The sequence below is a fragment of the Nicotiana sylvestris genome, chromosome 2 (genome assembly GCF_000393655.2).
Source record: "Nicotiana sylvestris chromosome 2, ASM39365v2, whole genome shotgun sequence".
Lineage (NCBI taxonomy): Eukaryota > Viridiplantae > Streptophyta > Magnoliopsida > Solanales > Solanaceae > Nicotiana > Nicotiana sylvestris.
The window spans coordinates 109,978,538-109,992,078 of NC_091058.1; the positions used below are offsets into that span (position 1 = coordinate 109,978,538).

General features: G+C 36.5%; 2 protein-coding genes across 2 annotated transcripts; one reads left to right on the forward strand and one right to left on the reverse strand.

The window, feature by feature from the left end:
• The first annotated feature begins 1,687 nt into the window (after window positions 1-1,687).
• On the forward strand, window positions 1,688-5,111 carry LOC104230405 (probable inactive receptor kinase At5g67200). The gene is made up of 2 exons (XM_009783198.2): window positions 1,688-3,461; window positions 4,392-5,111. The coding sequence occupies exons 1-2, from the start codon at window positions 2,042-2,044 to the stop codon at window positions 4,958-4,960; spliced, it is 1,989 nt and encodes a 662-aa protein (XP_009781500.1). The 5' UTR covers window positions 1,688-2,041; the 3' UTR covers window positions 4,961-5,111.
• A 608-nt stretch (window positions 5,112-5,719) lies between these two features.
• LOC104230404 (SUMO-conjugating enzyme SCE1-like) lies at window positions 5,720-9,852 on the reverse strand. Its single transcript, XM_009783197.2, has 5 exons — window positions 9,632-9,852; window positions 9,447-9,530; window positions 7,633-7,785; window positions 7,427-7,540; window positions 5,720-6,145 (listed from the first exon to the last, which is right to left on the reverse strand). Exons 1-5 carry the CDS (start codon window positions 9,698-9,700, stop codon window positions 6,083-6,085), a joined length of 483 nt encoding a protein of 160 aa, XP_009781499.1. The 5' UTR covers window positions 9,701-9,852; the 3' UTR covers window positions 5,720-6,082.
• Between the last annotated feature and the right edge of the window lie 3,689 nt (window positions 9,853-13,541).

A 13,541-nucleotide genomic window follows, 5' to 3' on the forward strand; every position in this document is an offset into this window, starting at 1 on the left:
CACCAACATCAGATGATAAGTTTGACATGTTTATAAGAAAGTAAAGAAGGAAATTGGGAAGAGAGCAAAGATACAGAGAAGAGGGGTTCAGAGAGAAAAGTTTGAAATCTCAAAAGTTTCATAGAGTAAAAATTTCAAATTCGGGTTTGGCTATCCCTATTTATAGAAATTGAGGCACCAAATCTGAAACGGTTTGTCATAATGGGCACCAAACCCTAAACATCTCATTATGATTAGCACCAGAATTGAAATGGTAGATCCCATCAAATGTCACACATAAATTGACGCAATGCATCGGGAACAAGCATCATCATGACGCATGATGTCATGACGTCACCCCTCTCTTCGACCAGATGGCTCCAACAAATCAACCAAAATATTTAAGGGATTTGAAATATGCGGCCCACGGAGAGCCACGTCGCATACTCGCTATAACGATTACGACCCATGGTAACTGTTCAACAAGATCGACCATGAACGACATTATCCGCTCATCAAATTCACCCGCTAGTATGGCCTCAACAAGTGGAGGGACTAACTGTATGGACCAAAAATTATCTTAGTTATGATTAAACCATATTAGCATTAAGAGAGCCTTCAAAGGCTGCCACGTATCACCAACATGACTTCGACAAAAGGCATGCTCAAGGTCGAAGTGGTCTCACAAGAGATGAAGAGTGGGGTCGAGGAGTCAACATAGATCAAGGTCGAGGACCAGCACTCGTCTTAAACAGAGTAATAACGATTAGTTTTAGGATAAGACTCTAAAGAGAATATTTCAGTGGATATTCTCTGTATATGTACTATTAGTATTTTTTTAGAACACGTTCTCTTATAGATAGAAAGAGATATAGTTATAGGGGATATCCCTTTTCGGGTGATTCACATGCTTTTATTTACTTAAATGTCATTCATTGCTATTTATTGTTATTTAATGCTACCTCTTTCATTTTTTGGATTATTGAATATAACAGTAGTGTTACCATTTATTGCTATGTAGATTATACCCGTACTATCTTCCCCCTAAAACGATTAATACATCTTTTGGATATTAATATTAGCTAAGATTAACTCTATTCTATTAGAAATCTAATTGTTTAAACCTATATCTAAACTTTGGGTCAAACAAACCAAACTAGAAAACATCCAACTATTCTTCTTCTTTTCACAAAACATGACATTATAGTGCCAATCGTGACTTTAAGATATTTGTTTTCTTTTTATTCGTGTGTGATAATACTGAGTATGTTATTGTTTTTTTTTTATTCTGTTTATTACACAATGTGCTACTGACATGTGAAATTGATGTTTATTTGAACGATTTTGCGATATCCAGTAGCACACCAAGGCAAACATTTGAGAATCAGGTGAAATTGAAAAAGAACAATTCTAATTCAATGAAAATCTCACCTTCAAACAAACTTATAACTAAAAATTGATTAATCTTACATTCTAATGTATTATATATATTTATTATTTTGCAATGCTCCAAGTATTTGACACATTTTTGTCAAATTAGAAAAATTCACAATTAACTTCATTTAACTATTTAAATCTAAGTTGTTACTATATGAATTTAGCATGCTGTTCATTGATGCAAAAGCAAAGAACTTTAAATACAATAGGAATGGGGACTTATTTGGGGAATGTAGCTAGCAGTGTGTTAAGAAAAATTCAAAAATGTGAAACATTCACGGGCCCTTGAATAAACAAAATGACTAAAATTAGCAGAAGTTTCAGAGCGACGGACGAATGACTATACCCAAACAATTTCCAAATTTTCTTCAAAACTCTACCTTTCACGTGACAACTGACCCTTGTTTTAAGCCAGCTGCCACGCAACAAAGTACCACTTCTCCTTCACCCCCTACTACCCCCTTCTCCTCCCCCTCTCGGAAACCGATAGCTCACTGTCTCCCAAAATTCAGTCCATTTTTCAGACATCGTTTCTTACATTAAACCAAACAACATGACAAACAAACACTAACTTGACCTATAGTCACTAAACCAAGCACTGGATTTTGTTTGTTGAAAACTTGCAATGTCCCCATTGATGCTTGTTCTCTGTTTTCTTCAACTATTTTCCAGTTTCTACTTTTGTTCTTCTTCAACTACTACACCATCTGCACCATTAAACTCTTTACTTCCCTCCGACGCTGTTTCTTTATTATCCTTTAAATCCAAAGCTGACCTTGACAACAAGCTTCTTTACACACTTAACGAGCGTTTTGACTATTGTCAATGGCAAGGAGTGAAATGCGTGCAAGGTCGTGTTGTACGTTTTGTTCTTCAAAGTTTTAGTCTTAGAGGTACTTTCCGGTCCAACACTTTAACTCATCTTGACCAACTCCGAATCCTTAATCTTAGGAACAACTCACTCTCTGGTCCTATCCCTGACCTTTCTGGTCTTACAAACCTTAAAACTCTGTTTCTTGATCATAACTTTTTCTCTGGATCTTTTCCTCTTCCTCTTCTTTCTCTTCACCGCCTCATTATCCTCGATTTGTCCCATAATAATCTCTCCGGTTCACTCCCTGTTGAGCTTACTGTTCTAGACCGGTTGAACTATCTCCGGCTTGATTCTAACTGGTTCAGCGGTTCGATTCCGCCATTGAACCAAACCCAACTTCAAATCTTCAATGTGTCTAGAAATAACCTCACTGGTTCAATACCTGTTACTCCGACTTTGAAGAAATTTAACGAACGCTCGTTCTTATGGAACCCTAATCTTTGTGGTAAAGTTATTAACACCCCTTGCCCGTCAACTCCATTCTTTGATTCGCCTTCTGCTGCTGCCTCCCCGCGGCCCTCACCGCTATACCAAGATGCACAGTCACAGGGTCTACTTCTTACTCCTTCACCTCAGCATAAGCACAAAAAAGTTGGTGTTGTTTTGGGCTTTGTGGTCGGAACATTGATTTTAATTGCAGCTGTTCTATGTCTTTTTGCTTTGGTAAAAAAGAGAAGAGAAGAAAGTGAAACTGAACCAAAAGCAACAAAATGCACCATTGAGACCATTACGAACAATGCAGTGAACGCAACTACTTCTGGGCCAGCTGATAATAGCCAATTATTAGAGATTAAATTAGAAAAGGAAGTGAAAGTGGCTCAAGTCTCTCAACAGCAATTAAAGAGTGGACATCTGATATTTTGTTCAGGGGAAACAGAGTTGTATACTTTAGAGCAACTAATGAGAGCATCAGCAGAGCTGCTCGGGAGGGGCACAATTGGAACAACGTATAAAGCTGTAATGGCTAGTCAATTAATTGTTTCAGTAAAGCGATTGGATGCTTGTAAAACTTCAATTACCAGTGGAGAAGCGTTTGAGCTGCACATGGAGGAAGTAGGAATGTTACGGCACCCAAATTTGGTAGCAGTTAGAGCATACTTTCAGGCTAAACAAGAAAGGCTTGTTATCTATGATTATCAGCCTAATGGCAGTCTCTTCAATCTCATTCATGGTAAAAGTTTCTAACTTTGCTGATTACTCATTTAAAATGGTTTTATTTTTCATTTCTTTTTGTGTGGTCATTTTGTTAATTGGTCTATGGAGTCAATTTGGTGGACCTGTGGAAGGAGGAAGCAGTGGAAGAGTGAGTTGGCTGCACCAAACAACTAGCAGTTTTCTCTTTTGTGGACAGAAGTGGGCTGTAGTCTCTTTTTAGCTTTTAGTTTGGATGCTTAATATGGGATCCCACTGAGCTCACTACCGACAATTGCAATGTTTGCTTTCACAGGGCAGTCAAATAGTAGTGTGTTTTGGTTTCAGGCTGTCACTGACTGATCCGTATGGGTTGATTGCACTATTTCCCCCAACTACCTTTCATTTTTTTATGAAGGCAAATGGTCCTTGTGTCTTTCTTTTGGCATTTATGTGTTTGCTCTGTCCCTCCTTTCTGTTGAATTGGCTATTTTCCTTAGTTTTGTTTTCCCTAGATACCTATTACTTTCCACTAGTACATGTACCAATTTTCCTTCACTTTTGATCGTTAGCCACACCCTTGGGTTAATGTGCTGACATTCTTAAATATTCAACTTACCTATGTGAGAACCGTTGTTAGATGAAAGGTTGTTAATTTAGAGAAGAAAAAGTTCAATGATACTATTCTAGAGGAGCCCTGTTCCTTCGTGTGCATTGGATAAAATTAGAAAGATACATAGGAACACTCTATATCGCTCTTCCATGTTCGGTGTTATCAATGGATTGACAATTCACTTTCATAGATTAAGTGACACATACCATTTGTTCATTATACACGTTCAAGAGTTGAATATATGAATTCTTTATGTAATTCGTGTGTTTATATTTATATTGATGCTTCCTTCGCCTAAATACTAAGATTATGTTGTATCTTACATATTGTGTCCTATTTTCTGTTTTTACGTGGCAGGGTCAAGATCGACAAGGGCAAAGCCCCTTCACTGGACATCGTGTCTAAAAATAGCAGAAGATGTGGCTCAGGGCCTTGCTTACATACATCAAGCATCAAAGCTCACTCATGGCAACTTGAAGACCTCAAATGTGCTTCTAGGGTCTGATTTCGAGGCCTGTCTAACAGACTACTCCCTCATTGCGCTTGCAGACATTTCTTCCGATGATGATCCTGATGCAGCACGCTATAAAGCACCAGAAGTTCGCAAATCTGCACGAAAAGCCACTCCAGGGTCTGACGTCTATGCCTATGGCATTCTGTTATTAGAGCTTTTAACGGGTAAACCGCCATCTCAGCATCCATTTCTCTCTCCCCCGGATATGGCGGATTGGGTTAGAGCTATGAGGGAGGATGATAACGAGGAGAATAGATGGCTCGCAATGCTAGTTGACCTTGCTAGTATATGTAGCTTGACATCACCAGAACAGAGACCAACAATGAGGCAAATCTTGAAAATGATACAAGATATAAAGGATAATGCAATGGTGGAGAATAACAAAAGGGATGAACATACTGGATATTCATAGCTTCTTCTGAATTGCAGTTATACCATTAACCAGCGAGGGTGCATGGTCAATTGTAAGTGTTACACCTGAAACCAATTTGGATAATGCAATAATTAATCTGTGTCTCCTCCTTTGGCAAAGTGCCATTAATTGGCAACAGATTTGCTATTGACTTTTGCCCAGATTGACCAAATGACTCGTCAGCTGTTAATGGTGCTTATACCTTACTACTCAGTAAACAACCTAAAACTGATAGGTTAAGGTCGATCTGCTAGAACATAAGACAACTTAGTCATTGATGATTATGGCACACATTTTGTACCCCTCCTGAAATCCTTCTTTTTTTGTCACAAACATATGGATGCCAATATTTTCAGGGAGAATTGTTTACATCTGCTAAGTCTATATATTAGTAGGCGGTTTTGGTTGGTTCTTTTTCTAAGGAACTTTAAAATGCATTTGCTTTACCTTAATGGCAGAAGGATGTTGTATGATCTTAATACTTGGTCATATTTAACTTACTGAATTAGATATCAAAATTTAAATTGTTAAATGGATTTGAAATCTTGAAATTTGTGAATGTTGATTAGAATAATGTTGGTGATAGAATTTTACAAAATAATTTTGGGTGTTTTTGAACGGAACCAGAAGTGATCCTTGATACAGACGAACAAAGTCATAATGTCCCAAAGGAATCAAGATGTACCAAAGTTTTGCCAGTGAAAAATCTTCCCTTTTGATAGTTATTTGGCACTGTCAGACGAACAATAACAAAAGAAGAAAACAGAAATAGCAGAGCAGATTTTGGATCCAAAACAACAGTACACAACCCCATGTTCCCTGGAGCAAGATTTTCCGTAAAATTGCAGACAGAAACTCTGCTTTTTGCAAAAGAAAATAACTTTCAACAGATTTCCACCATAAAATTAGTAATAACAATTTGCAGCTGTGCTTGTTCTACACATATACTCTGTGAGAACTATGAAAGGCAATAATATTAGATATAAAATCCTATTTACTTCTCCACTTAAACAAATACCCATCAGCATCAGTAGCTGGCAGATTTGTTGTCCGCTATTGCCAGGGGATGACAGCAAACTTTGACGTGCATTAGAGCCAGCACAAGATTAGACAAAACATTCTTTAAACAAGAGGTGGATACTGCTTAGACTGCAGTCGCACCCTCTTTCGGTACTCCAGAGCATCCTGCAGGAACTCAGCAATATGAGCGTGCATCAAACAGAGAGTATCGAACTCCTATTCTGAAGTAATACATCTTTCAAAAATTTCAAGCATGATCAACAAAAAGACACAATATAGACCTGCAAATTACTAGTATAACATCGTATCGACGCACATTGTCTGTCCCGCTAATGACATAACTAACAAATGTTTCCATAAAATCTGATATAATTCATGTAAGAGAAAAAGAAACCAGAAAAGATTCTTGAGCTCCCAAAGAGTGACGTCCATGAAACCTAATACCTATCACTAATGCATTTAGCCTACAGCAAAAGTCACCGGTGCCCTTCTACCGTCGCGCAGGAACATTATTGGACATAAAAGCTAAAGCACACTCTAAGGGATTGTTTGGTTTGAAGACAAGTTATGCTGGAATTAGTTATTCTGGTATTATTTCTTATTGATGGTTTGTTATGTATCAATCCTTGGATTGTCAATTTTATTGCTTTATCTTGGGTATTATTTCACCCTCTGGCAGGTATAAATTATCCCTGTACTATTTTTAATCCTGTGAGAACTTATCCCAGAATTAGTAACCAAACAAATGATGAGGCGGTACTAAATTATTATCTCAGGATTATTTTTGCTTATCCATAGTACCAAACGACCCCTAATAGTGCAAGAGATATGACAGTTAGCACTTCCTTCATAACATTTGTTATGGTTATTAAGGTAAAGGCCAAAAGTCATCCTATACTAGTAAGGGGGGATCGAATTAAAAGTTAAGATTCACAGTGTTATAAATTTATAACAAATTGGGATGCATAGTCAGCAAAAATCAACTTTTTGATAAAATTTGGAATTGAACGGTAATTCCGCTTTCATCCCATTATATGTGACATGATTTAATTGAAATACAAAGTTCAAGATGCTTATTTGAATTTTGTAATATACCAGCAAAGGTGAAAAATACTACTACCTGTAGACAGCTAAAATGGCAGGAAAAGATATTTCATCAAAGACTAACTTTTTGACTAGTTAAATGCATTTAAATTCTTGCAATTTGAGAAAATTATATATAATAATAGAATGGTGCCCGGCATTTTGAGGCATTCAAAGAAAAAAGATTGTTATATGAAGCGAAACAACGAAAGTACTAGGAAAGCAGATTCGATTGTACATTCTAACATATTATAATGAAAAAAATTCTCTTACAGAAAAGTAGACACAATTTAAGGATAACATCAAGAGTAAGATAATGAATTTGGAAAATGGAGAATTAAACTTTTTTTAAATCAAAATTACCTGAATAAATAGATGATAGCCTTCAGTCTGGGCAGGATCAGCAGGGTTTGGCTGATCTAACAAGTCCTGGATACCAACCAGTATCTGTTTCACAGTGATGGCTGGTCTCCATCCCTAAACAAGAAAAGAAAATTAATAGCTGTCATACATCGAGCCCAGTCAGTAAGCAGAAGAATAGGACAAAAGAAACAGCATAGCCCACATACACTGTCTTCATTGAGGATCGACAAGCAAACTGTTCCAGACGGATAGACATTTGGATGGAAAAAACCTGGTGGGAATTTACACTTAGGTGGTTTGCTCGGATAATCTTCACTGAAGTGAACTGTAAGTGGATAATAACCACCTTCCCAATCAGTCTGCAATCATTAAAGTGTCATTAAGGACCAACGAAGAACAGAAGGATAAACATGTCCCTACATCAGTCAAGCATAGTACTTTCACCGAAAAAGGATAATGGTACATGTTTAATAAGCATTATATGCTTTGAAGATGCTCTGATCTGATGGAGGAAACAAAAAGCATAAGAGAATACACTCTGCAGCTTGCAATTCTAAGTGAACTAATTGGTCCATCTTAACATACACGTACTCCGGATTTCCTCCGCACTTCCCTAGAAATGACATCAAAGTCTGATGTAAATGATTCAGCTCTGTATACACTACATACTCCTACATGTAGCAATGACCTTTTACCAGTTAAGAGTTAATAATACGAAGCATACGACTTCAAACTTATGCCTACAACTCATAAACTTAAGGCTTGCTACTACAGTGTTCTACTTCAGATGGCCATACAAGGGTGGTTATGTTTTAAAAATGTCGTTTTCCATTTTTCTTAGGGAAAGGAAGGGACCAGGACTATTTCCGTTACGCCAAGAGACATGAGATAAGAAGATTAAATACTGTCAAAGCGTTTCAGTCTTCTCTGTCTTTTTCTCCCTTTTCTTGACGTTTTACTGGGATTTTATCATCCAGCTTTACACTCATATTCATATAAAAATTCATGAGAACAGACACAATTTTCCAGTGAGGTATGTCTTTTGATGCCTTTCTTCAAACTTGTTATCTTAAATATAAAGGAATATCAAATTATTACCGTACATTGATAAAGTCATAGATATGAAGTCGATACAGTTATTTGTAAACAGGAGATAGAAAATCAGGTAGCACAACTAATTAAAGGAACACCAACAACTTAACCAAGGCCTAACCCTTATCCCTCTAGACAGTTTTGAAATGGATGCACCAATAACATCCATACATTATGCATAGCCAGAAACCAATGTTTGTTTGGTTAAATTGCAGAAGAAATAAGGAGCAAGCCTTTTAGACTATGGAAGGAAAGCCAGCTGAAGAAGTCAAGCCTGCAGAGATAGTATTTCTACCAAGAGAATAGGGAATTCTAAGACCATTAATGGAGTAGGTTGTTTTCTTTTTGTATGTTGTGGACAATGGTGAAGGCAGGATTTCCGCCAAGGGAGTTCAAAAAAGAAAAAGTTAAAAAATTAAAAGAGAATGTGGCCGTGGAAAATGAACCAGAGACCTCACAAAGGTTCTGAACCTCTTGACCACTGAGCTATGCTTTTGGGTTACGTTAGGGGGATTCAAAAGAGACACAAAACAGATTTTGCACAGATTTTGCCTATTTTCCGGCGAGGGGGCTTCACCCCCTCTGCTCCGCCCCTGGCTGTGGAGAGATATGGATACTGTTTCATACTCGCTGGAAGGAAAAATATGCAATAGCTATTCAACATTGATCTCTGTATAAAGTGTAATGTTTGCAGGTACAAAATGAAAAAAAGAAATGCTAACTGAACCAAGAGAAGAGCTTAATTTTCAGTTCAGGTCCATAAACCAAAGTGCTTCAATCAAACAACGAATCAACAAAAATAGACACATACCAAAATTAACCCAATTGGCTCACTCATGGTTTCCCCTTACCCTCAGAAAGTTTAAAAAACGAGTCTTTTCCAATGAATGAGGAAAACAGAAAGAACGGAAGAATAAAGACGACATACCCCAGTTTTACCAGGAATGGTGCAGTGCCAAACCATCAGGTTCACTGACCCATCTGGAAGTGTCTCCGGCTTTGCAACAAATCCCTATTAACCAAAAGCATTAAAATAAACTTATAAATAAGAAACGAATTCACAAAGTTAAAAGAAGAAAACTGAAAAACAAGAAAAGGGTCGTCGAACTGAACATGGGGGTGATTCTTGCGCCAAGCTTTTCGCTCCTCTGCAAGACGACCTCGAGCAATACCTCCCGACATTCTTGTCTTTCTCCAAACAGCTGTTAAGGTAAATGAGTAATGAGCAGCGAGCAATGAGTTTTTCGTTGGCTGCCCCTTTTAATTTAAAAAGAAAAGGAATGTATTGAAATTGGTAATGTTCAAGTGGCTGATTGGACGGTGGAGATCATATTAGGAAATGGTGACGGAATTTTAAAGATAATAAAACTGTTCTTTATTCTTTTGTTAGGTCGAGTCTTTTATTAAAATGGATTTAGAAGGGAAGTCAATGGATTCCGATTTTATTTGGAAAAAGAAAAAGATTCCGATTTTATATTCTAGCGTGAAAACCACGCCATTATGTGCGTTTCACGTGGAAAACGTCAGAAGTGCAGCTTTAGCTAAGTCGCCATTGCTTCTCGGCCAATGGCTGTTTGGGGACTTGGGGTGGAATTAACAGCTAACCGCTTTCACACATGCTGTTTAAAATTAATCACGATTTCCAATATATTTAAATATTAAACAATTTTTCTTAAATTTTAGGATACGATATCCTTGAGTTTAAATCTTAAAATTCAAACTTCAGCATCGTATCTTAAAGTTCGAATATTGTGTTCTAAAATTCGAATCTTATGTCCCGCATTTTAAATTAGTGGTTCAGAAATCAGGACTAAGAAATTAGCAGCTCAAAAACTCAGAACACTATGTCCTAATTTTTCAAACTCAGGATACAGGCAAACCTCTCTATAACAGTTTTGTTTGTTTCGAATATTTTTGGATATTATAGTGAAGTGCTGTTATATAGAACATATGTTGTAACATAACATGAAAATTGGTTCCGGAAAAGCTTGGGTTTTATAGCAAAATGTTGTTATGAAGGGATACTGTTATAGAGAGGTTTGACTGTACTTAGTCCTGAAGTTTGAGTGAATTGACTAATCTTTAAATACATTGTAAACTGTGAATATATTTTAAATAGCAGACTTAAAAATGGTTGTTGCTGCACTTCGCCCGGACTTGGTCCGTCTAAATTGACAACAATAATTGTTCAAATGGTAAGCACCCTCTACATCTAACTCTGAGGTCGCGAGTGGATCGCCAAAAGAGCTTAGTGGAAAGCTCCTGACGAGGGGTTAAAAAATTATTAAATTTTAGGAATAATACATAATTACCCCATTGGGGTTGTACCAAAGTTTCAGTTGCACCCTTTAAAAATACGGGTGTCCTATGACCCCTTGGTTTTATTTCAACCGTAATAAATACCACTTTTTGAGATAATCACCAGTTTCAAGAAAATCAGTGGATTACACGCACCAACCAGCTTGTGCCACGTCATTTCTTTTTCATTATTTTTATTATTATTTTAATTTTACCATGTGTGTCATTTCTTTTAAGTTCTGGTCCTTGCCAGCATTTGCAATATGGATCTTCTTCTCCGACGAGCTCAGCCTCGCCGGAGATTTCCACCGGCAGAACTCCATTAAACTTACCCGCTTCCCACGCCTTCTCTTCTTTCTAGAACAAACCCATCAGAGACTCATCTATCCATCCCCACTTCCCCGCACTCCTTCTCCTTCTACCAACAATCTATGGGGAAATTTTTTGTAAAAGTTTATGTAAGCTTTATAGATCTTAAGAAAGGGTTTGTAAACTCCAAGAAATCTGGTCACATTTAAAGAGGATGCCAAAAAATAGGGTTATATTTTTCGGTCACCGGACATCTCTTCCGATCGCCGAATAAATTTCCGGCCAGATTCCTTTCTCTTCCCACTCAATGTACTGTTTGGGCTCTATATTGGGGAATTTTCTTTGGTTTAAAATCTGATAGAGTTCTTTATTATTGTTTAACGTTTTAGAATTTTAATTTATGAGATTGAAGTGAGCTCTATCATATTAATCTCCATTGTTTCAGGTGAGGAGTAAGTGAAGAAGAAGAGAGAAGAAGGAAAAAGAAAAGGAAAACTTAGAAAAAAATATAATAAGAAAAGTAGGGGAATATATTTTTTTAAAAAAGGGCGAAATTAAATTTTTAACCTGTATTTTTTGTCTCCCACTCTCCTTAAGAGAGTGTATATCACTCTCTATGTCACATCATCTTAAAAGGTGAAACTTTTATATTTTGAATACATATAGAGGGGTCATAGGACACCCATGTTTTTAAGGGGTGCAACTAAAACTTTGGTACGACCCCAATGAGGTAATTATGTATTATCCCTTCTTTTTAATAATTTTTTGCCCCTCGTCAAGAGCTTTCCACTAAGCTCTTTTGGCGATCCGCTCGCGACCTCAAAGTTAGAAGTAGAGGGTGCTTACCATTTGATCAATCATTGTTGTCAATGATAAATCACCTAGGATGATCTCAATGTATCTTAAGCCAAGTAGCATATTGAGAAAAACTCACTTGACACTTTTAAGTTAAAATCTAAAATGATTTTAGACAAATCTAATCTATATACCTATATATCTATATTATATTAAAACGAGGTAGTGAATCGCGAAGCTAAGCAAAGTGGCGTATTGAGAAAAATTCACTTGGCACCTTAACATAAAATCTAAAAAGATTTTAGACAAATATAATCTATATATTTATATCTATATCAATATATAGATCAACTCATCGATTTTTCTTCTATATTAGCTAAGAACATGAAGATGAAAAATTAATTAAAAAGCTATAATATAGAAAACTGAAAAATGTAAAAAGATATAGATTGAGATAGCCTATATTTATACTTTCAAATAAGTGAAAATATAAAATAAAATAAATAAATTTACTTAAGATATTAAAGATTTAATGACTTTAAAATTAAAAAAAATCGAAGCAACAGAATAAAATCTTAAAAAAATATACAAATTATTTATAAAGTAACCAAAAGAATTAAAAGTAAATAAAATATATGATGGTAGGATATAATTGCGTATTTTGGATATTAATTGCACTTTAATTCGATGTACTTTACTAGTGTTTGAGCTTTAAATGGTATTATTTTGCACTGATTGTGTGTTTTATGCAATGTCGGAGCGATTTCGAGTTATGATGAGGTTGTGGAGCTAATTCGAGCTACTTTAGAGCTTTGAAGTTTGAGTAAAAGTTCAAGGATTAAGTTGGAATCGTGTTTGGGGATTAACAGACGAATAGTGCACTTAACGGGAGAGACAAGAGTTGAGCAGGAGGTTCACCCAGGTGTGTGACCGTGCATGAGACCACTCCAGTGCACAAGTTACGCAGTGCACTGCCAGAGGTGCACGACCATATGCGCGGTCACACACCCAGGTGCGCGGCCGTGCACGTCCGCTTCCAGAAATTTTTCTAGGCCTATTTTTGTAATTTTAAAGGCGACTTCTTTTGACCTATATGAAGCATAGCTTGTCTAAAAATAAGGTATCTTGGATTTTTGAGCAACTTTTGAGAGAGAAGAAGGCAAAGAAACACGGAGACTCAAAATACTTCATCCCATTCATTTAATACGGAAGTTTGCTTAATGTTGGGAATAATAATGTCTTCTTGTTCTTCTAATACTCTTGTGATGAATAAGTTCTCCACTATGGAGTTATCCTTCTTAGGGTTATTAACGGATATAGTGATTTGACTATTGTTTTGGGTTTTACTTCCTGTTACTTGCCCAAATTCGTTGAATGGGTTATTAATTGAAGTGCAAGACCAATTGTGGTTCTACTTTAATTGAAAGAGAAGTGTAGCTGCAATTCGCATTATGTTATCTTGTTTCGGTTGATTTTACGCCTCTCTTAGGTAATCGAAAGAGCTCAGAGAGTTATCAATTGACCCAACTTAGAAGAATAGTTGAGAGACGTTCTTTGAAAGATCATTCATTAATTGTATTAGTGCATATGTTCATAAGACCTGTTATTAGGTTAGTTAACG